The following is a 25,741-nucleotide window of genomic DNA, read 5'->3' as shown; positions in this document are numbered from 1 at the left end:
AAACCAAATATGTAGTCATAAACTACTTAAATCTCTCAAAATACTCGTGTGCCTCAGGAGTCCAAACAAACATATCCTTCTTCGTTATGTCTACAAATGGTATCACATGTGATGAATACCCATCAAGAAACCAATAGTAGAAGCCACATAAGTGCAAAAAAACCTTTGAGTTGGGTTAGACTCTCTGGAGTAGGTCACTCAACAATAGCTCAAACCTTGATTGGATCCATCCATGTGAACTCCCTTTGCACTAATATTGTGGCCTGAGTAGAGCAGCTCAGTTGTACCCAAATCACATTTGGCTTTCTTTGTATACAAGGATTCCCTATCCCCTTCCAAGTATCGAAGAAGAAAAGAACAAAACTCCTCAACTATGACTGGAAGACCCTATTCATGGTGGACTAAAAAGTAGTAGGAGCATTAGTCAACCGGAAGGGCATGACAACAAACTCAAAGAGTCCACTGTGGCATTTCCATTTCCTACTCTCTAATTCTAATCTAATGATACTTGCACTTCAAATCTATCTTCAAAATGTAGGAAGCACCACACAATTCATCAATCAACTCATTAATCTAAGGAGTAATAGGGCACCTAGTCTTAATAGTCCTCTTAGTCAAGCCCTTGTAGTCAATGCACATCTATAGGGTACCATCATTTTTCTTAACCAAAACTACTGGTGACACAAAAGGTGATTTGCTCGGTCTAATATACCCATAGTGAGAAGCTCTCTAATTACCTTCTCAATTTTGTCTGTCAGCCTTATTGGGTGGCTATAAGGAGTGTTCATTGCATGTATGGTACCATCCTCCAATCCTATGATGTTCTTAATGCCACGTTCCAGAAGTCTACTAGGTTGTATGTCATTAGATACCTTTGTGTGACTATTTCTCACCTCTTGTATATAAAGGTAATAAATGGGTTTCTACTGCTCATCTTGTATTGGCATCAACATACAAACCACTTAACCATGTCAAGGATTACAAGTCTTTCCAACCTTTTAAAGGGTATTGTCTTGAAGCTACTTATCTCTGATTGCTTTCAGCACATGATTCTTTCCATCAACCTTGAATTTTATCTGCATCTCTCAAAGGTTAAGGATAAACTCTCCTATGTCATAAGTCATTTCATACAAAGAAACATATCTATATCCCACATATTTACCACATAAAGTCTATCTTGAACTCAAAATTATTTAAGAGCGTAGGGAGGTCTGAAATCATTCTTTCACACTTAACAGTGTAGCCATTAACAACGTTCAATCTAATTCATTCGAATTTCCTTGTTTGAACCTCATACCCCTATGCCGATCTCGCATCAATGAAGTCTTGCATAGTCCCTATATCAAGAAGCTAATTATTTTTTGACCAGCTAAGACCCCACACATCCTATGAGAGCCTTCCCGCTATATGCTAGTAAGGCGTGCCTCTTGTAGCTTCACTTCAACTTCCTCCTTAGCCTCATGTTCACTCTTCTCTACTCCTGCTTCGTCATGATCAGATTGTTTGATTGCATCTTAGTCGTCATAATATGCCCCCACTATTCTATAAGCCTTTCCCTTAGGCATCAAAGGACAATCATGGCTTGCATTATAAGACCCTTCACAATAAGAGCATAGCTTATTTTTATGCAGATGACTAAGTGTAACTTGATCTAATGGGACTGCTGATTTCCCTTTTTTATCTGACTTGTCTCATTCCTTATAGAATGACTTTCTGTCATGTAAAAACGAGGATCACTTAGAAGTGAACTTGCTTTGTGGGGCTGCGACTTCCATGCTTCTAGCCTTCTTCATTGCTTCTTTAAGTGACAAATGGTAAAAATATTTGACCCATGCTCTCAATGGTTCTAATAAGCCTTCAATGAACAAGAGGACCAACCTCCTCTCAAAAATATTTGGGACCATAAATGGAAGTTTTTGAAAGGCACTAATATATGCCTCCAGACTCCCCGCTTGCTCGAGCTAAGCAAGGTCTTTGATAGTCTAAGATCTTTGCACAAATAGTCTGATAAAGGCAGAGCCTTTTTACTTTGAAATATGGTGTTCTTAATCATGATCGATGACAAAATATCACTGCATGATCAGTTGACAAAAATCAAAGACATTCATGATCAACCAAAGGCAGCAGATCACAAGATGGAAGCAGATATCATTGTCATCACATGAAAAAGCTTACCACGGTCCTCTGAACACTTCATAGACTCTAAACATCACTTTTACCAATCTTGATCTGAAATTCAGTGATTCGTGCAACGAACTCTTGCAACATGAAAGATGGAAGAGGCAGTTTGGTAGTAGCATGTAATAATCTTCCTTGAAAACTGAAGAAAAGAGTTATACTTTTAACCAAGGAATTCTAACAAATGGTTGGCATGCATAATACTGCTGTTAGTTTTAAATGGCTTCATGTAACTGAGTTTAACAATCGTAAATCCTCACTGTTCAGCAACTTTGATTTAATGGTTACAAGGGTCGTAATATTGATACGTTAGATACATTAAATCACAGGATAAGTTACATTTGAGGTAATGAAACAACAACTTATAATGACTGAAAGATAGTCAGCTCACTACACGTATGGAGTATCATAGGACCATCCAAACATTCAGAAATATAACATTCAGTCTGGTTTTACACTGACATGCAGTTCCCTTTTTATTGGCTAGAGGTATTTCTGTCAAATACTTGGTAGGTAATCCTGATAATATGTTCTGATGTTGCTGTAAATAATTTGAATCCAGTTTGCATAACAATATGACTACAAAACTCGTATGTAATAAGATAATCTCAGAGAATGATACTACTGCATTTTATTAAATTCCAGATTACAAAAAACTCATACAATGTTTTAAATATCATGCCCAATGTTGAAACATTTACTGAGAGATTTCTTCAACCATTAACTACACTTAAATCTCAAACGTATGCAAGAATAATGATGGAACCTGTGTGTTACAGAGGCTCACGGATGTTTTGCCCAACTATGATTTACTCCTCCTGACGTGATGATACTCCAACTATATGCAGTCATTGATTAGAATGGAGAATGCCCGTGCACTGAAACTGCGACCCACTGATTGATGTTTGATCGGTTCCATTGTTCATCACGTGCAGACCAACTATAGTTTACTTGCCGTCACTGTTGGAATGCAGATATTTATAACAGTACTGCACTACGGTATAAGTCTGAGACAATGTCCACTATTCTTGCTACCCTTATTCTGCTACTTTGTTTGACACCAGCAAACGCTAACATCGTATTCTGATACCAAAAGGGACAGAACTTACATTCAAGTGAGTTTCTCTGCTGCCAATAGAATGACTCCACTGACTGCTGCCAAACTTTATATTCCAACTGATATTCTGGGTGCTCAATCACCATGTACCTGCGCATTGTCTAAAGCTCCTGCAGCAAACTTCCAGACTTCTATTTTGAAGCCTTAGTCCTGTAATTATAACGTGAGCCACTAGGTTTTCGTCTAGTCTCACCACTTTTCTTAGGGATTTTGTCCTTCGGAAAATATCTAGTCACATTAAAGCAACCATTAAGATTTGAAAAAATATCACATATATTTGTTGCTTCAATCCCAATGCAAATGCTTTCCTTTATAACTTGGAAATGAGGAGAGGTAAGAACAACTTAGCAATGTGGGATAAAAGACTATTTTGTCTTTTAGTCACTTAAGTTATCTTGTCAAAAAGTGACTTTATAACTTTATAATAACACTAAAATATTAAAATAAATCACTTGAACTTTAATATCTCTTGAAATATTTGTCTGATTGCCATGCCGTCAGAATAAAGAATCTCTCCTCATAATTCCCCATGTGACCAAATATGCTTTCTAAAAATAGAAAGGGTCCACCTCTATTACTATTGGCTTACTATACATAGTAAGTATGGCAAATGGAGTCCAAAAAATATCGAACAAAGGCCAAATCCATAAATCCTAATCCATAAATCCTTGAATGTTGGAGATGAATCAATCCTCATAAGATCCTCTAACCAACCTTATTAACCTACGAGGATCCAATATTAGGCTAATCCTTGAAATTCTAATGCTGGCAACAAATGGGAACATTACATAGCAGGGATTCAGTAAGTATAGAATAGGATTTTACTACCAAGGACATCAGCAAAGGCAACCCCACTCAAAAAACAGGACAAGGCAAACTTGTCACTATTGTGCTAAACTAGTCATGTGAAGAATCACTATAGAAATTTATTAACTGATCAGAAATCTGACCAGGAGGGTCTCTGTTAAGTTTGTAGTAGCAGTCAGATTGATTTGATCATGAGATACAATGTTGATGGTAAATCATCATTATATATATATATATATATATATATATATATATATATATGGTTATTTATATTATTAACATATTAACTAATGATGATGAACTATAGAGACATGTCTCTTCATGAGACATGTCTCCTCCTCTCATATCTGCATTTGGAACACATCAATTAAATTGGCAATATTACTACATTTGCAAAAAACAATCCATGTCACTCAACATGGTATCAGAGCCAGAATGCAAATGTTCAGTAGTCAGCAAACAAGAAGACAAGATGGGCACCATCAGGCATCACAAATGGAGATATAATCTGGTAGTTATGGCCATAAAGGGAAATACTGAAATAAAAAGTCCGAACTCCTTACAGCTATTTAAACATTGCACTCTATCCAAGGTGATACCAGTCAATTTCGTAATGGAAATTACACGAACAGGTGTTGAAGATTTGTACAGCCTGGGTCGGATTATAAATACTAGAAGATTTTTATTTTATTTTTTCTTTGACAACTTATATCATCATTGACATCCAGAGATAACAATAAGAAACTACATACTTGGATTAAATAATAGGACATGGATATCATTGCACAAGGGAATATCTCTGCTGGCAGATATAGTAAGATATAGTATGTGGTTGGACAAAATACTCGAAACTCTGCTAATACCTCTCCAAATATTTAGTATAGTAAGGGAATCTCAACTGTTCATAGTATTCTATGTCTTCAGCACAAGACTCAATCAATCTATTGTTAATTTGTAAATTGAGTTTTGTAGGAAGACAAACCTCATAGTTCAATTACATCGGCAATGTTAGTACATTTGCAGAAAATGATCCATGTTACTCAACAGTCTCAACAGAAGCCTCATGTCACAAAGCATTCAAACGAGTGAGACTTCTTTGCCTTCATGGCTAAATGACTAGCAGATCATATGGAATGACCTTCGTGGTATATTGATTCTGGGGCATCTTGAGATTTAACAAACAGGGAAGATACATTCACAAAGTATAAGCCTTGCTCTAAGTCAATAGTCTTCAGTACTGTTGAAGATGATACAGTTGCCAACAAAGGCAATGTTCAAGTAACCTTTGGAGGGCAAAATATTATTTTTTCTCAATGTATAATTTGCTCTCACTGCGTAAGATTATGTGCCACTGTCCCAACTGAATGCCATCTTCAGTTCAGACAAGTGTTAGATTGTTGATTAAAAATCCATTGTGACCGGCATCGAAGGTTAAAGGTTGTATCAGCTTGTCACACTGGAGAGGTTCAGGAACATGCTTTGGTTGCAAAGAAGTCCATCTTCTATCAGTACTGTTTGGCATCAGCATTATGCGCATCTCGACCTATCTTATCTCTCTCAATCGGCTTGAGAGAATATGGTAGAAGCCTTACCTAGGATCTAGCAAAAATACAAGGTGTTTGCAGAGGTTTCCAAGAACAGAGGCGGCATAAAACTCCATTGTCAAAAAAACAAAGCTTGGAGAGCTTCAAAGGTCCTTCAACTAGTTCATGCAGATGTTTGTGGACCAATGAATACTGCATCAATCACTGGTGCTAGGTAATTTATTTTGTTGGCTGATGATTACAGTAGGAAAATGTGGGTGTTTTTCCTCGAAGAAAAATCAAATGTGTTATGAATTTCAAAAGTTGATCCTTGGGAAAAAAAAAAAAAAAAAAGTGAGGCTTCCCAATCATCACTCTTCAGTTTAATAATGGAGTTGAGTTCTACTCCTACAAATTCACTAGATTCTGTTCTGAATACAGTATTTAATATTAATTCACCATAACCCATGCCTCCCAAAAAAATGTAGTTGAAAGGAGTCATATTAATACAGAAATGGTTCGTTGTATGCTAGAGAACAGGAATGTTCTTAAAAAACCTTTAAGTTAAGGCCGCTTACACTGCAGTGTACCTTAAAACTCACGGCAATTGTATTTTACAATGAGAAATTGCACAATACAGCAACTCGGTGATGCAGCACAAGGTATATCAAACAAACTAGTTGAAAATTCCCACCTAGAAGCTGTAAGAACCATCTAAGGTAAACATAAAATTCAATTCTTGCTAGAACCTCTTCATGAAAAAAAAAAGCCTCATGAAAATTGTATTTAATAAAGAATGTTAAATAGTAAATCTTATCAACGTAGCATAACATTATAGCATCAAACTAGTTTGACCTTCATCTCCACCCAGAAACTGTAAGTGAACCTTTTCACCAAGATCTTCACTCTTTGCCAATATCTTTCGTCTTCGAACCTCTGATCCAGGTTTGAGAAGAAGATCAGCTATTCCACAAGTAAACCCATGCATCTGAAACAAAAGTTTACCAAACATTACTTATTTAGATAACATTTTCAAGAAGATTATAATTCACATAAACTGATCGACATAAGATAACATATAGAATGCAATAAATATATCTATATAGAATTTAGGCTGACCTGCAAGTACCCAGTGAATAGACGACTGAAAATTGAAAGTAAATGTCCAGCTACATTAGCTCCATAAAGTTCTTGGACAATATGAACTAACCCATATTTTCCAAACTGTGCCTTGTCAATTATCCCACAGATATGTTCATTATTTTGAATTACAACCTCTAGCTCCCCACTAGATTTTCCCCAGTAATCGCCTGGCACCTTCCCTGATTTGTTCATGGTAAAAGATGATCTCCCCTTAGTGACATGATTTAAGACTGTTGTTATGACCTACATACCACATAGAAGCAAATTTGCTCATGCAAACATATCTTCAACCCTTTAAAAACATAGAATGTGCACTTCTGGAATCAAATTGCTAGACAACAAGATCTACAAAATCAGTTACCTGCTTTCCTGTCCATAAAGGTTCTGGCTTCCATATTGTCGGAGCAAGAGATAAAAATCTAGAGTCATCTTCAACAATGCCCACTTTCGGCAATGTCTTACCACGCTGAAAAACAGGAGCAGAATTTGAGACGCATGCATTGTATACAAGATGTTGATAGTCCTCCTTGGTCAAGAATGTGTCCCGTTTCGTAAGCAGGGTAGCACTTACTATATGATCCTGCAACATAAACAAGATTTGACATTCGCATGTGGAGATGCATTGGCTAAATAGTTTATAACTGTCTAAAAATGACAGTAATTTAAGAATTTCACAAACACAAAACAGTAAAGGGTACTATTATTCAACTGAAGATTACAGCAACGCCTGAACAATAACTATTTTATACCTGAATCAGGCCCCGGATTGGATCACCACTTGTTGGAACAATATATTGTTCATTGGCATTTACAATGTTATATGCTTCTGATCGAGATATTTCATCTTGTGGAAAGTGCACATTCATTTCATCACCATCAAAGTCCGCATTGTAGGTGCTACATCAATGTTTACAATTATAAATCAATTTCATACTGTATCACAGTTGGACCAAAAAGCAAGCATCTCGTGAAAAGATGACAATGTACCTGCAGTTGGCATAATGCATCCGTAGGGTTTTCTCCCCTTTAAGAACTCTAACAATATGTGCCATCATGCTTGGCTTGTGAAGTGTAGGCTGATGACACACAGAGAGTTAATCCATGTTAACACAAGTGACAATCTTAAAATTGAAATGCACCATATGTGAACTGTAGGATGATGAAAAATTGGGTGTCAATAAGTTATTTTATACTGGTATTTTCAATCAAATAGGACATGGATCAAAGTTTTAAAGAAGGTTCCACATTCATGAATAGAATTGAATAATTCAAGCAGAGGTCCGCAGCTTTCAGTAGGCGCACTCCTAGTCTTACAAGTGTCATGTGTATATTTCTGAGCCAGCTGCTTATATTCATTCAGAAATTTCCAAATTTTTGTATGACATTTAAATGTGCACAGTAGTACTTTTTCACATTTTAGCCAATCTGTACCAAAGATAGTTCCCTATATGTGATAAATTTCTCTAACAATGACTTCAACAATTCCCAAAGTTATATCTAGCACTTGTAAGCTTTCTTACAGTTTCCAGTATATCTATATGTAAACATTCAATATTTGATTCCATGTTATCTCATTGAGATGAGAAGGTATAAAAATTAAATTTTGTACTAACAAACTCCTCCTGAAACATTAAAGCATATGTTCCTCAAAATGAATATAAAAAGCTTGTAATGAACTAGTCAAATTAAAAAGTTGGTAAACTGCAATAATAGTCATACAGATGCATTGAGAAATGAAATGATGGTTTTTCTTACTTGACGATTAACAAGCACAACATCCCCATCTTGAAGATGACGATAAACTGTCTTCCCTTCAATCTTTGAAGAGTCAATGTTATGTCCAGAGCCACTAGAGGAAACCACCCCAGGTGTTGATAACATTTTTTTAGCTATAGAACTGCGTTGATATGTTGTAAGGCTGGACAAATGCACAATTCCTTGTTCGTCCTCAAAATGCGTTGCTCCAGGATAAACATGTGGCCCGTTTCGTACAAATTTTCTCACTTTTTCAACATTCCAATGAGTAACTTTCTAGGAAAAAAAATCAAAATATGTAAATAAGCTGCTTCAAAAAGAAAAGAAAATGCTAACTGGAAATTAGTAATTACTCCATGAGCAAAGTGCTGAAATTAATTTTCAAAGGAAAACCCCCAAAAATCTTCTGTTGGTACCTATTTTAACTTCAAATAGAAGTCAAAGAGCTTGCAGTGATCACAGAAGTCATAACAAGACTATAATATGTATCCTCTAAGAATGACTTCAAAAGCATTTGGAGAAAGTTAAAATATCAAAATCAACCATCACATATATACCAACAAGAAGTCAGAAACAAATGAATGCTATAAACCACTACAATACATAGAAGATATTCTTAATACTTACTATTTCTTGCCTATATCACAAATAGTAATCAAAAATCAAAATTATTAACACTGCAACCCATAGCAAAATATTCTTAGTATTTACTATTTACTATATCTTCAGCATATCACAAATAGTAATCATTGATCAAACCTATTAAATAGCATTCTGCTCATTATCCTGCTAATAATGGTAGAGTTTGAAATAATCACATAACTTTCACTAAAGTTGCCCCTTAGTTAAATAAAGCCTCAATATTGTCCTAGTCAAAAACCAGGTAGGCAGACAATGTATCTTTGATAAATAAGAAGGAATGCCATCATGAACATATTCAATATGATTTGAATGGAAAGTAAAGGCTCCAATTAAAAAAGTATGCCATCCCAAACATATTCAACAAACTCATTATTTATAGAGAACAAATCTATATACAACATATGAACAACAGACTTGTCAACTGAGCAAGAGGAAGTTCAGTGCAGACCTCTGGGTATGTAAGCCGAATTGCAAAATATGGCGGAATTCCAATCTCATTTACTTTCAGGTAAGGATCAGGAGAGATCACAGACCGGCAAGCATAATTAACTCTCTTTCCCATTAAATTTTGTCGAAATAAACCTTCTTTCTTTTCCAACAATTGGCGTACTCCTGTTGTTTCTTTACCTCTTGCAGCTGACAAGTACAGAGAACATAAAATTACCAATAATACATATATTCACTGGAAATGAAATAAGAACCGGTGTGAATAAAAAATTAAAATATACAGGAGAACACATGGACATGGTAAACAAAAGTACACTTCCCAAATTTAATCATTTCTCCTAACATTATTTGAATCAGAAATAATATTACTACAAGAAACAAAACTCAATAAAGAAGAGGGTGAAAGGCTAAAAAAGAAATTAGGCTTTTGGAAAGGTGAAATGATGGAATCAATAGGAGCATTGGGAGGATTGGGAATCTTATCGGATCCAAGAAAGATTTCACTCTTCTAACAACAAATAATAACTGGATGGGAGGTTTAATCAGAAATTTTAGAAGTAATATTCAATTTTGTCTTATAAATATCTATGGACCAACTCCCACTGCAGATAAAAAAACATTTTGGACAGAATTTAGCAACTTTATGGATATGTATCCCACATGGAACTTTTTCTTAGGAGGAGATTTCAATGCATTATTAAATTTAGAAGAGAAATCTGGTGGATCACAAGCTGTAACGCAAGTCATGACAGACTTTAGAGATTGGTTAACATGAAATTCCTTCATAGATATTACAACAACAAATGGGATTAACACTCGGAACAAAGACTAGACAGATTCATCTACAAAGGCGAGCTCACTTCCTTCAACTTCTCCTTTTCAGCATCCATTCTACCATATGCTGGGTCAGACCACTTTCCAATTAAACTTGAAATTAGTGAGCTACAGAAGCCAGCTAGAAATCCCTTCAAATGTGAAAATATGTAGTTTCTAGAGGAAAACTTCCAAGAAAATATCAAGCAATGGTGGATGGAAGAGAATTTCGAAGGATCTAAAATGTCTTGTTTTGTAGCCAAAATGAAAGCATTAAAAGAAAAAATAATCAAATGGAATAATGAACATTTCAATAATATTTTAAAGAAAAACTAGATAATGAAGAACTTTAAAAACTCAATGAAGAAGTCATAAAAAATGGAATGAATAACGACAATTTTATAAAAGAGAAAGAATTATTAGCAAAACAAGAAATCATTTTGGATTAAGAGAAATTATAGTGGAAACAAAAATAGCAAGAAATATGGTTGACCAAAGGAGACAGAAATACAAAATTCTTCCATAATAGCACATTACATAGAAGAAATATAAATAGAATTACTGAAATAAAAGATAGTGGGGGTCAGGAAACAGAAAATCCTAACAAAATAGCAGAAAATTTTGTGAAGGATTTTAGTTGCATCGCAAAAAGACTAGACAAGTTCATCTACAAAGGCGATCTCACTTCCTTCAACTTTTCCTTTTCAACATCCATTCTACCATACTCTGGGTCAAACCACTTTTCAATTAAACTTGAAATTAGTGAGCTACAGAAACCAACTAGAAATCCCCTCAAGTGTGAAAATATGTGGTTTCTAGACAAAAATTTCCAAGTAAATATCAAGCAATGGTGAATGGAAGAGAATTTCAAAGGATCTAAAATGTCCTATTTTGTAGCCAAAATGAAAGCATTAAAAGAAAAAATAAATAAATGGACTAACAAACATTTCAACAATATCTTAAAGAAAAACTAGATAATCAAGAACTTAAAAAACTCAATGAAGAAGTCATAAAAAATGAAATGAACAACGACAAATTTATAAAAAGAAAAAGAATTATTAGCCAATGATATGGTAGATTGGAGATTTCATTGCAAAACTATGGAAGCATTTGGTTTCTCACATCAATGGATCAATTTAACCTTTAACTTTATTTCAACACCAAAGATATCTTTATTAATCAATGGTACTCCTGAAGATTTTTTGAACATATCAAGAGGAATAAGACAAGGATACCCGATATCACCTTTCCTCTTCATCATCATGGCGGAAGCATTTGGCAGAGCAATGAAAAAGGCTTAGACAAAAGGTAAGATCAGAGGAATCAAAGTAACAGAAAATGTGGACAACATCACACATCAACAATTTGCGGACAATACGATATTACTAGGGGAAAGTACAATGGAAGAAGCCCACAAATTTAAAGAGATTATTAAAACATATATGGATGCCTTTGGGAAAAAAGTAAACGCAAAAAAGTCTGAAATCTTCTTCCCTAATACCCATCCGGATCTACAAAGAAGCATTTGTAATACTATGGGATACAAAAATGGCACATTTCCTTACAAATACCTTGGGATCCAGCTACAAAAAGGAGCTAGAAAGAGTAAAACTTGAAGCTTGATATCTGAAAAATTAAATTAAAAAATGGAAACTTGGAAAGGGAAATGGTTAACCAAAGCTGGTAGATCACTCATGGTCAAAGCAGTATTATCAGCCATACCCACATTCTAGATGTCATGCCCTCCTCTGCCAAAAGAAGTGAAAAGACAATTGGACTGTAAGTTAAGAATTTTTTTTTCGCAAGGTCCAGATGACAAAAAGAAACTTGCCCTGAGAAAGTGGGATCAAATATGTAGGCCCAAGGAATATGGTGGTCTTGGTATAAAAAAGTTGAACTGGCAAAATGAAGCACTAGGGGCCAAACTGGTATGGAGAATGTATCTAGAACGTGAGAGTAAATAGACAAAAATCATTTATCATAAATACCTAAACAATCTAGAACCTATATTTTATTCCGAACAAGAAATCCCCCAAAAGGCTCTAAGATATGGAACTTTATGATGCAATGCAGGCATTTAATAACTAGCAACCTTACATGTGATATTGGAAACAGGTAGGAGGCCCTCTTTTGGTAAGATTCATGGGATGGACTTCCAGCTCTGGATAGTTTCAATTTACCTAACAATTTACCTAACACATAAAGAATTCTCTAATACATCAACGGGGTATGTATGTTAAAGACTATAGAGGAGAGGGGATAGATTTGGAAGGTGGTGTTGGAAACCTTTGAGGGAAACAAACTTGTCAAAGTAGGAAAAAGAAATCTTTGAACAATTCCTGATAAAAAGACAAATAGAGCATAAAGGAGAGATAAGCTCATATGGGGAGCAGCAAAGAATGGGAAATATAGTATTAAACAGGGTTATGATACAATAGTGAATCTCCAAGGATGGGAAAAAATGGAAATTCCCCTAAATTTATGCTGGGATAAAACATGTCTTCCCAAAGCTGGCATTTTCCTATGGGCTGCACTGCAGGACAGAATTCTAAAAACAGATAGATTTACAAAATTAGGTTTTGAGGGTCCATCAAGATGCGTTTTATGTGAAAAAAGAATCTGAAACAGTGGAACACCTTTTGTTTCAATGTGCCTTTTCAAATCAATGCTGGAAATGGTTATGTAATAAGCTTAACTGGCAAACAGCTTTTCCAAAATACATAAAGAAGAGATAAGCTCATATGGGGAGCAGCAAAGAATGGGAAATATAGTATTAAACAGGGTTATGATACAATAGTGAATCTCCAAGGATGGGGAAAAATGGAAATTCCCCTAAATTTATGCTGGGATAAAACATGTCTTCCCAAAGCTGGCATTTTCCTATGGGCTGCACTGCAGGACAGAATTCTAAAAACAGATAGATTTACAAAATTAGGTTTTGAGGGTCCATCAAGATGCGTTTTATGTGAAACAAGAATCTGAAACAGTGGAACACCTTTTGTTTCAATGTGCCTTTTCAAATCAATGCTGGAAATGGTTATGTAATAAGCTTAACTGGCAAACAGCTTTTCCAAAATACCTATAGGATTTCCTTAAGAGCTGGCCTCAAAACAAATCTTATGAAGTTTACAGTGATTTATGGGAAGTTTCTCCATTCATCCTTCTCTGGGAAATATGGAAAGAAATGAACAGAACTTTCACTGGTGACAAAATGGACTTACAATCTCTACTCAATAAAATGGAAGTCAGCATTTTGGAGATAGAAAACAAACATCTAAGAAAGCCAAAGAAAGAAGAAGGTTCATTTTCTGATGGGGATGTGGACATGCGCAAAAATTGGTATAATTTAATCAACCCCCCATTGATATACGCTAAAGCTGATAGGCAAGCTAGGATCAATTGCAAATGGGAGCCTCCACCAATTGGATGGGCAAAACTGAATTTCGATGGTGCCTCAATAGGCATTCCGACGGAGGCTGGTTTAGGATGTATAATCTGAAAAGAATTTGGTTCTTGGATGGTCAAATGAGCTAAGTATCTAGGGAAGAATTCTAACAACCTAGCAGAATTAGAAGCACTAATAGAAGGTCTTAAACGAATTTTGGACGAAGGTATTCCCAAGCTTGTCATCGAAGGTGACTAACAACTTGTCCTTAATGCATTAAGAAAACGAAGCACCCCTAACTGGGTTTTAAACTCTAAATTGGAAGAGGCTATTCAAATATAGGATAGTTTTCAGGTATAAGAATCATTCATATCTTCAGAGAAGGAAATAGAGATGTTGATGCCCTAGCAAATCTAGGGGTAGAAGGAGAAGATCTGAAGATTAATAATATTGAATGACCTATTAACTAGAAACTTACTAAGATCATAGTTTCAAATCAATTATAAAAAACAACTATGGGGCTTAGTAAAAATAACAACCAATAAGCAATAAATTCTTAGACCAAAGTAAATAGAGTAATCGATCCTCAACAATACTAGCAAATTTGTAGACCTTTGTTTTAAGTAATGCATCTCTCTGTCCAGACTCTAATCCCTCTACATACTAACAATCTCTTCAAATATAATAGATATGTATCAAATTACGGTAGTAATGGTACTAACAGGCATAATAATTGTCTAACAGTAGTACAATCCGTTTTAATAATGAATTCAAAGCCTAGATTCTAAACAAACAAACTTCACATTGAAAATTGAATAATATAATGAAGAGAATCTAGTATAGAATAATTTTAATTTATCATTTATAATTAGTTACACTGTTAAATTTAAAAACAGCAAGAAATAAATTTAAGTTCTACTCAAAACTTTATTTGCATTCAAATACTAAACAATCCAACGTTATTTGAAGGCAAACACATAAAATTAGTTTGTTATGCTCTTAAGCGGTAAGACTCAATAGAGGAAGGGATGCATCTACTTTTAAATAAAATGCACCACCTCAAATCATCAAATGGTCAAAACAAATAAATATAAATGAAATGAAGCAAATCTTAAAAAGATAAAATAAAAATGAATCTAATCTTATATGAAAATGGAAATGTGATGTTTCTATTTTAATAATCTAAAAAGATACAACAAACAATAAAATGAAAAGGAATCTTATCTAAAAACTGGTCTCAAATTATAATAAAACTTCAAGGCATAAAAGTTAATATTTAGTATAGAAAAAAATTATATTTTATACATCCGCAACAAATTCACTACATTATGAAAAACTCTTGTAAGATATAAACAATAGCTAAAACTACTATAACTAGAGACTATGCTTCTGATTTATCTAACCTCCTTTGATATTTTTATCTTTAAAAAATTATGAGTTCTCTTTTATAAATGATAAGGATTTCAACTAACAAAGATCTGGTCAAGATGAGTCAAGTTTTGCAGCTATTCTCCAATAAGGAGAGGGAAGGAATTGTATTTGATTGAAGCGTCTTGTATCTGTTATATGAATGTTCTGGACATGAATGAGCTCATATATTAATTGTAAAGGATGCAAGATAAGAAGACAAACCAATAAGATAAAGCATCTAATCAGTGAGAAGGTTTGACAAAGTATCAATGAAGGTCAAGGTATAAAATCAATTATATATTCCTCTATATATAGAAGCCTTTTAATGTATAAACATACACTTCGTAAAGGAAACTATGTTTTCCCAAACCTTCCCAAAATGTAAGGGAAGAAATGATGTAAGGGAGTGTAAGCACTCTCAAACACCTTTGATGAATAACAAAGGCAAAATTAACTCCAAATATACGGGACATTAAGAGTCTCGGACTATAGTGGCCCCGTTCTTTCACCCCCAGTGCCTATACTTTGAATGGGGGAAAAAAACAATTTGTAAATGATTTTAAAATATAATACATTATATAGGGCACTATGCCTTTTATCGATCAAAAAAAAAGAAATACTTGAGGAACAATGGGCGTTATCTACTCGCTGCACTTCGTAAATGTAAATATATTTACATATTAAAAAATCAATTTCACTGTATAATCTTATAGAGTATGAAAAATCGATTGTAGAGCATAATTATATTAATCAAGGGACACGTTTGATAGGACATGTACTCCCACAGTTTGGCAAAAAAAATTATTCCAAATCACCATTAGATTACCATTAAAAATTTGAATTTGACAAACATCTGAGATGATACATTTTTTTGAGATTTATCCATCCACAAACACACTTGGTGTACACCAATATATTTGTATATAATATTTGAATTGCAATTACTTTGTGTTGTTGGTATGAATTCCAAGAGTTCCATGCAGAATTACCATTAGAAGTCCGTGTATATTTCCAATTACCATGATAAAAATCTTGCAAAGTTTGTCATCAGAAGTGGGACCTTATCCAATAAGAAGTCCCTCAATAGGATTCAATGTATATTTCTTTGGATCTTGTTGAGCAACAATCTTAACCTTTACAAACATTGTCGAGCTTGGTGTAACTATTACATGATTTGACTGTTGGTATTGATATAGAATCAATCATTTGACATGAATGGGTTTGTTTGAGCTGCTTTGCAGCTGTTGAAATCTTATGTCAGAATGCAAGCTTGTTTATCAGCAAATGTGGCCCATAAGCACCCAGGTGATCTAGTATCAGCATCAACTTAAAAAAACATTGCCTTGTCTTCTTTTGTTTTGGTTTCACTGATTTTGTTTTTGTTTGGTATTTCGTCTTGATCAGCTTTGGATTGCAAGAAATTTCTCATCGCTAAGAACATATGAGCCCAAAAAAGCCTTCATGGGACACAAAATGTATCTATTGATCAGTATATAGAAATATTAAGGAACGCTGCAACCATTACCAGCTTTCTCCGAGCTGTAAACTGGAAATTTAAGAGGCAGATGTTGCAACTGCAACTGCACTGTTAGACATGTAAGCAAATTATAGAAGCATAAAAATGGCTTAACTATAGGATATGCAGACAATGGATTTGTTAAATAGGTTTTTGGGACATTCCAACAAAACAAATTGACAGGCAAAAAGCTAAAACTCCAAATATTTCTTAACGCCATGGGATCAGGAAAGATGGGGTAGTTCAAGCACAAAGATTTGGAAGAAAACAGCACTGAGAAGAGCATTGAATGGTTACAAGTTCGAGACGCCCAATGCCATGAGGGCAGGAAAAGAAAGAAGATCAGCTTGAGAAAGAGACAACAAAGGGGGGGGGGGGGGGGGGGGGGGGGTTTGGTCACCCTTCATTCATTACGTACAGCAGTGTACTGAAGAGATGGAGAGGAATAAAGGACAAAGGGAAGTTGAAGAGAAACAGGATAAAAAAAGATAAGCAGAGTTAGGGAACGAAGAAGGGGGAGCTGCGAGAGAGCTTTGTGAAGCACTGAATCCAAGAAGAGTGTGTGGCTGTAGGGAGAAGAGAAAATTGGAGGGCTGTAGTAGAATATGTGGATCAGCCTATTAAGTGTAGAGGGCCTGCATAGTGGGTATAACCCAAGTGGAGTGAGTAAGAAGAAGTGTTGTGTGGTGCCTGCATAGGTGTATAATAGCAGACCAGAGGAGTATAGCCTCAGTTTGAGAAATGGCAGATTGTCTGTGAATTTGAGAGAGGTCAATGATGCCCCAACTGTATGTAATCTGATTGACATATTGAGATGCATTTGATGAATAAAGTAAAAATTGCATTTGATATTTTGAGTTTTGTATTTGTATAGCAGCAATTTGAGTTTTGTTCTGCATCAAATGGTATCAAAGCCAAAGGTCCCAAGTGCATAGGTAAACCGTTGAACTCGAGGCAAAATGCACCAGGAATTGCAGGTCAAGAATGCAATTGGCTGAAAAGATTGCAGACCGTGAAGCAATTCACACTTGACAGTGTGAAGTGGCTGTGAAAGGTTCAAAAGGTTGCAGACATGAGAAATCTTCATCGATTGAGTCCTTGAGGCCACAAAGAAGAGAGTGAATGTACAAGAAAGATTGCAACAGATGAAAAAATGAGTCCAAAGAAGAGGACGAGGTGGGTAGTGAGGAGGCCCATGTTGATTTCATTTTTTCGAATGATGTGGGGAAGAGAGAATTAGGATAAGGAAATTCTAATTGATGAGGAAAGATGCGGCCAAAAGGTTAAAGAAGTAAGAGAAGCCTACACGAATGAAAAGAAAAGACTGGAGCAAATGGTCATGACGGATCATCAATAGGTGAATGAAAACAATGAAGAAGAAATTACCTCATCGGTTGAGGTAATGAACTAAGAGGTAGATCAGCATGAGGAGATTAATGAGTGCTCGATATTTGATCACCAACCGGATATTTTCTAAGAACCCTTGAATGAATCTCAGAAATTTTAAACAAATAACTTCATGGAGTGATTTTCAGATTTTTCCACGAAAACTCCAGTAAACAACCAAATAAACTAGCACCAAAATATTATTGCATTAAATCTCCAGCAGCAAAAACATATATTTTGTTTAAGTTTATAAATAAAATAAGGCAGAAACCCAATCATAGATACAGAAACTATAGCAAGAATGGATAATAGAAAAGATGAACCTGAAATACAATGTGAAACACATACGCGATGTCTCCAACCAACAATGGATTTTTGTCCACCTCCCAAGCTTGAGGTTTTCTATCCTCTCACCTACTGAAAGGTGAAGCTTTCGAGAATAACTCTGTTGTCGGTAGAAATTGTGTATCGGCCGACGGGTCCCTTCGGAAAGGAAATTGTGTATCAGCTGATGGGTCCCTTCGGAAAGGTTCTTGTTATATAGCCGACGGGTCCCTTCGGAAAGGTTTTTGTTATGTAGCGACATGTATGTGGCCGACGGACTCCTTCGGGAAAGTTCTTCGGAAAGTATTTATAACCCCCTCGGGAAGCATTGTAATCATCAGAGGATCAGATCATATCATTCAAGCATAATGTAATGTTCTGGCATATGCGAATAATAATAATAATTCTGCTGTTCATGTCCGTGTTCATTATCTGTGTGCAATTCTTAAGTAACCTATGCAGTAAACATTTGGCGCCGTTGCCCGATGGACCTGGTATGCAGGCAGGCGGATATGAATTAAATGCCGAAACAGTTGAACAAAGATAAGAATAAGCTGAAGGAAAAAGATGACATACGCATTGCGCAGGAAAATTTAATTCTGGCTCAACAGACAGAGCGTCGAAGGAGATTTCAGAAGATTGCCGACAGAAACAAGAGCACGGAAGGATTGTTGAAGGAGACTCGACAACGGCTTGATTTGGTGGAAGAAGCGAGGGAGGAGTTCTTGAACCTGCATACGCCACGGGAAGAGAATCCTAACGGAAGGAGATCGACTCGCACGGCTCGGAGTGCCAAGGGAGCACGAGCGTGGAGTGACCTCTTCGTCTGAGATATACTTCCGGAACGAACAGCTTCGGTTGACGAAACCTCTTCTTCACCAAACAGAACGGGTGTTGAAAACAGCGCAGAAGCCAAAAACAACGCGGGTGTTGAAAACAGCGCGGAAGTCGAAAACAACGCAAGTGTTGGCAACAACGCGGGTGTGCGGAACAGTGTGGGTGTGCAGAACAGCGCGGGTGTCCAGAATAGCGCGGGTGTTGGAAATAGCGCAGGTGTGCAGAACAGCGCGGGTGTCCAGAACAGCGTGGGCGTTGGAATTAGAGCGAGTGTGCAGAACAGCGCAGGTACACAACAAAACCCTCAGCATACAGTAATAATGGCAGGTCCAAAGGAAAAGTTGCCTAAATTTGATGGTGATGAAGCAGCTGATCCCATTCGACATTATAAAACATGTGAAACCATCTGGAGGGCAAATGGCATAACAGATACAAATGAATGGATCCAACAATTTCCCGCTACCCTACGAGGTGTTGCAATTGATTGGTTTACTGATATTGATCCACAAAAGTTAAACAGTTGGGATAACATTAAGGAGTTCATAGCAAAATTTCAACTTTTGCGCGACAATAATGAAATTGTAGTGGAGATATTCAATACCAAACAAAAGAAGAATGAAACAGTACGGGTCTTCGCTAGGAGGTTGAAGGACTTAATCAGTAAAATGGAGAATAAACCGGCAGATGGACTCCAGAAAAGATGGTTCATTGAAGGCCTTCACCCGAAGCTGCGGAAAAAGATGAAGATCGTGCCACCATCGACATACATTGAAGCGTACAATCGGACAATGAACCTCAAAAGTGACCAGAAGACAAAGAAGAAGAAGAAGAACAGCTCGTCTGATTCAGATGACAATGCATCTTCAGGAGAAGATAGCAGCGATGACGAGGGAAGCAACAAGAAGATTTGTGCCCTTCAAAAGGACATGCTTCGGATGATGAAAAAATTCAAAAACATGAACAAGGAGACTAAGGGCAATGACCTATGGTGTACGGAGTGCAAGAAAGAAGGCCATACGAAGTGATCCTGCCCGAAAGATCAATTTTGTGAAATTTGCCAGATTATGGGACACCCGGTAAAGGAATGCCCTTTTAATTTGAAAACAAGAACACCGCAGCAAGTGTTCCTGACACAGGAGGCATCCCCGTCAGGAGGGAACGGGAACACCAGTACGGAAGGTGCCACATCGCGCAGATACAGAAACAACCGGCATGGTCAAAACAACAACAGCAATAACAACAATGGCGGCAACAACAATACAGGCGGAAGGAGTCGAATTCAGTATGATGCGAATGGTCGACCGATTGTTCAATGCCGCGCATGCAATCTGTGGGGTCACTTCGCCCGAGAGTGTACAATGGCAAACACACCGAAGTTGTTATGCAGAGGGTGTGGACCTGGCAATCATGAAGATGCTAGGTGTCCGAAGTCAGGAGTAAACTTGATCACCGTCGAGACGGACGAAGAAGAGGTTTTGGCCATCACACGGCAGCAAGCGAAAGTGTACCCCGACCGGGCAGAAGAAAAGAAGAGACTGGAGGAAGCACGGGTAGAGATCCAGAAAGCAACACAGGCAAAAACGGCACACCTAAAGGACACGCCGAGTACTTCCGTACAGAACTGCGCTGAACCGAACATTGTACGGCAAATTTTGCAAGCCGAGATACCTGTCATGATAAGTGATCTGTTGCTCACTATGCCTCAGCTCCAATCGGCACTCATAAACATCGTTCCTGCTGCTCAACTACCAGGAGAACATGGAAGGAAGCAGGAAAGTGGAGCAAGTACAGTGGACAAAAAGGAGAAGGAAAGTGGCGCAAGTGCAGAAGATCCGATGTTGTTAGCCCTCTCATCCGGACGCCATCCGGCAGTCGTCGAAATGGGAATTCTCAAGACTGTATTGACGGAAACAATTGTGGACTGAGGGTCCGGTGTCAATGTGTTGCCTGAAGACACCTGGAAAAAGTTGGGACAGCCAACGTTGTGGCCACCTACCTTCCAGTTGTTAACAGCCGATCAACATGGAATCAAGCCATTGGGAGTACTCACAGCGCAACCAGTGACAATTGGAACACAACCATTCCTGTTGGACTTCGTTGTGATTCCTCTAAGGCGGAGAGGATATGATGCCATTCTGGGCCGGGGGTGCTGATACAAGCCAAGGCAAAACACGATTGGAAGAAAAATACTTTATCACTTGAAAGCAAAGGCCGGAAGTATGTCATCGATCTACACATCCAGATGGTCGGGGAAGAAGCCCTATCATCAGATTCTGAAGGAGAAGAGGATGAAAAGGGGCAAAGTATGGAACCAGATCAGGAGGGAGTTCTACGACTGGAAGGAGATGACGATTTGGATTCAGTAAATGGTCTTTACCATTGGCAGATAGAGGATTATGAATTGTTTCCAACCTGCAACGTACTGACAATAGAAGAACACAATATTGATGAATTTCCAAAGGAGTTTACTGAAATGAAGGAAGGGGATGCGTCACTCGATGTGACCCTGGCAAATAAGTTCACTAAAGGGGAACCCATCAAATACAATGAAGTCGCGTTATAGACCATGAATTTGGGAGACGAAGCGGAACCACGAAACATACTGGTAAACTTCGAGGCATTTTTGGATGATTGGTCAGTGTTCAGTGCGGAGGACAAACATCTAGCAGCCTTAGGCGAGTGTATGGAAAGGTGTCGCCGTGCGCGTTTGGCCCTGAACCCGAAGAAGTGCAAATTTATGGTCCCACACGGAAGGTTGCTCAGACACATAGTCTGTAAGGAGGGACTGAAGACAGATCTGGACAAAGTGCGGATCATATTGGAGATGCAGTCGTCCACCAATGTGACAGAGGTAAAATCTTTCCTTGGGCATATAGGGTATTACAAGCGTTTCATCAAAAATTTTGCCAAGATAGCATATTCGTTGGATAGGTTAACTTGCAAGACAGAATCGTTCCGATGGGACAAAGAACAGGATGAAGCATTTGAAGGACTCAAGGTACGACTGGCTACAGCACCTATTTTGGCATACCCGGATTGGAATGAGTTTCATGTGCATGTGGATGCATCGAACTATGCGATCGAAGCAACTCTCGCGCAAACAAGAAGCCACAGGTTGGATCATCCGATCTACTTCGCCAGTTGGTTGCTATCAAAAGCTGAACAAAATTATAGTACAACCGAACGGGAAGCATTGGGTATGGTCTATGCTGTGCAAAAATTCCGACATTACTTGCTGGCTACTCCATTTGTGTTCTATGTCGATCATCAGGCCCTGTTGTATATGATCAACAAACCAGTCATTCAAGGAAGAATCAGCCGATGGTTACTCCTGTTGCAGGAGTTTACCTTCAAGAGCATTGTATGGCCAGGAAAGAAACATGTAAGCGCGGATCATTTGTCACGTATCAAAACAGGAGAACCGGCAGACGGTGTAAATGATGACTTTCCTGACGCACAGTTGTTTCAGATTGCTGCACTACCAGAGTGCTATACAAGCATCGGCGAATACTTGTCAACAGGACAGTTTCCAAATACCATGCCACCGAATGAAAAACGGAAGTTGGTGATACGGAGCGGAACATTTCAACTGATTAATGGATTGTTGTTAAAAATGGGACCCGATCAGATCTTGAGGCATTGTGTTCTGACGGAAGAAATTCCACGGGTATTGAAGGAAGCGCATGAAGGACCGGCAGGAGGACACATGGGGTCGGACACAACTGCACGAAAAATACTTCTAGCAAGATTATGATGGCCAACAGTATACAATGACGCCAGGGAATGGGTTGTTGCATGCGATACATGTCAGCGAGCTGGAAAACCTTTGAAGAGAGATTTCATGCCTCTGAATCCTTCTCATGCTCAGGAGCTCTTTGAACGGTGGGGCTTGGACTTCATAGGACCGCTAAAGACAAGCAGAATCAGAAGAAGCCGTTACATTGTTGTCGCGACGGAATATTTGACTAAATGGGTGGAGGCGCGTGCACTACCGAACAACTCAGCGGTAAGTACAACAAAGTTTATTTATGAAAAAATAATTACTAGATATGGCATTCCGTTACAATTAACAAGTGATAGAGGCGGACATTTTGCAAATCATGTGATCCGACTGCTTACCACGGAGTTCAAATTTATTATTCACTATCAAGTCTGTACTACCCACGGGCAAACGGACAGGCCGAAGCTACCAACAAAATCCTGGTATCAATTATATACAAATCGTGCACAGTTGAAGGGGAGGATTGGGAGGAGAAATTACCTTTTGCTCTGTGGGCTTATCGCACGGCGTATAAAGTTACAACAGGACACACGCCGTTTCAACTGATGTTCGGACAAGAGGCCGTAGTACCAGCGAAATTTATGATACCAAGCTTGCGGATAGCACTAGAAAACAAGTTGGGCGACATGGAAAGCTTAAGGGAGCGGCTGTATAAACTGAACAGGTTAGACGAGAAGCGATTATTAGCACAATGGGCGACTGAAGTAACGCAGAATACGCGAAAGGCATGGCACGATAAGCACCTGAAGCTAAACAGGTTTCAGCCCGAATAGTGGGTATTGAAGTACGACGGCCGGAATGAGATCAAACCGGGCAAGTTCAAAGTTAAGTGGGTCGGGCCGTATCAGATCCAAAAGGAAGGGGACAATGGAGCAATAAAACTATGGACTCTGCATGGACAGGAAGTGCCTCAGGCGGTGAATGGCTCGAAGCTGAAGATATACCACGGCCGGAAGACTTCTGCGTCACAGAATGGCCTTCGGGAGACCCCTTCGTCATTCCAGACCGACGGTGATGACGATCGAAGGGAAAACTGACTGCTATTTTTTTCTTAAAAAAATAAAAAAAATTTAAAAATTTTTAAAATATTTTTAAAAAAAAATAAAATAAAATATATATATATATATAATAAAACAAAAAAAAAAAAAAAAAGAGAGGTACCGTACGGTTTCATATTTAAAGGAATTCATAGCTGAAGGGAAGTGTCGTACGGATTTCACACTGAAGGAAAGAGTACCGTACGGCTTCCATAAGCACCGTACGAATTTTTTAGTGAATGGAAGAATACCGTACGGCTTCCATATGTACCGTACGATTTTCAGGGAAAGGAGTGTCGTACGATTTTCAAGAAAAGTGTCGTATGGCTTCATACTTGAAGGGGAGAGTACCGTACGGTTTTCCATATCTGAAGGATGGTGTACAGTTTTTCAAACAATTTAATGTGTAGTACGGTTTTCAAATTTGAAGTACGGTTTTGTAGACAAGATTTTCTGAGCTTTGAGTAACGTACAGATTTGTGTTATGGCGTTCAAGTTTTATAATATATAGGCCTTGTGTGGGTACCAAAGACAGAGTTGCAGATAAAATTGATGAGCCCTCTTCGACGTTAAGCCTGTGCTGATCTTGTCGTGCAACAGAAGAGATGGCCAATCCTTTAGCTCCTCTTAAAACAGCTTATGAAACGACAGTGGTGTCTGCAATGACTAAAGGATTTGGATGGTGCCCAACATTGCATGCAGTTTGGTGAGCTACTCTCCGGTGCCCATTGTGGACGCTCTCCTTCCAAAGCGTTTGCACTATTACTGATTCCATTTCCACTCACAAGTAAAGGAGCATGAGGTGGGTGAACAGAGGACCATAGCATTGACGGATCGTCTTGAGGAAATCTTCAGTTGAAATATCCACAATGTTTTCTTGCTCTTCCCATGACGGCAGGTATTTACAATTGAATGTACAATCTGTAAGTTTGTAACATACGGATTCCAATTTGATCTCATTGCACGGCCATACGGTAACCACAGCATTCTTATAACTCACCGTACAAATTTTTGGGGCAACCACTCTATAGACTTGTGCTCTTGCTGTTGTACGGATTTCTCAACTTTACCACCGTACGTAATTTTTTCTCCTGTACGGATTTTGAAAACTATTTTTGAAAGAATTCTCCACCGTACGGATTTGGAAGACCATTAGGAAAAGACAAAAGATATAATTAATGGAGTCTGCAAGTAAACGGCAGTGGAAAAAACAATTAGCACAGTCTAAAGTTGTGGAAGGCACGAGCATGGCAGGTACAGGTAATCTGAATGAAGGCTCGAGCAGCAGCAAGGATAAGCGTAAAACTACAGCACCTGCAGCAGCTGAAGTCACACCACAGACTATACAATTTCAAGGATTGAATGGAACGGATTGCCGGAAATCGTGGCAAGAAACCCCTGATGACCATCCAATTAAAGCAAGCATCAGAAGAGCACAGGTTGAATGGGCCATTTAGATGACTATTTTTTGCATTCGAGATTATGAAGGGTATCTGCGTACCATGATTGAGACATATGGCAGAGCTTCTCGGAGGAGCACATTTCAGTATTTGGGAAGGAACTTAGTGGTATCATTCAAGGCAGCCGATTTCACACGTGTTTTTGGCATTCCAGGTCAGCAGGGCAAAAAGGTTCAACCA

The 25,741-nt window shown here is 37.8% G+C and overlaps 1 protein-coding gene across 2 annotated transcripts in view; it reads right to left on the bottom strand.

Annotated features, from left to right (window-relative positions):
* Positions 1–25,741, bottom strand: part of NRPA1 (nuclear RNA polymerase A1) — a 249,193-nt gene that overhangs the window by 127,183 nt on the left and 96,269 nt on the right. For both annotated transcript variants that reach the window (XM_089807317.1, XM_089807318.1), the window contains 7 exons: positions 9,614–9,801; positions 8,524–8,799; positions 7,756–7,844; positions 7,518–7,665; positions 7,130–7,348; positions 6,745–7,011; positions 6,481–6,613 (listed from right to left, as the gene is read on the bottom strand). In XM_089807317.1, coding sequence (XP_089663443.1) covers positions 6,481–6,613; positions 6,745–7,011; positions 7,130–7,348; positions 7,518–7,665; positions 7,756–7,844; positions 8,524–8,799; positions 9,614–9,801 — 1,320 coding nt within the window. The remainder of the gene's footprint in view (positions 1–6,480; positions 6,614–6,744; positions 7,012–7,129; positions 7,349–7,517; positions 7,666–7,755; positions 7,845–8,523; positions 8,800–9,613; positions 9,802–25,741) is intronic.

The sequence above is a fragment of the Cupressus sempervirens genome, chromosome 10 (assembly GCF_028749045.1).
Source record: "Cupressus sempervirens isolate cs-2001-9-10 chromosome 10, ASM2874904v1, whole genome shotgun sequence".
NCBI lineage: Eukaryota > Viridiplantae > Streptophyta > Pinopsida > Cupressales > Cupressaceae > Cupressus > Cupressus sempervirens.
Note: the sequence above shows the minus strand (reverse complement) of the source record. Positions and strands in the feature narration are given on the sequence as shown.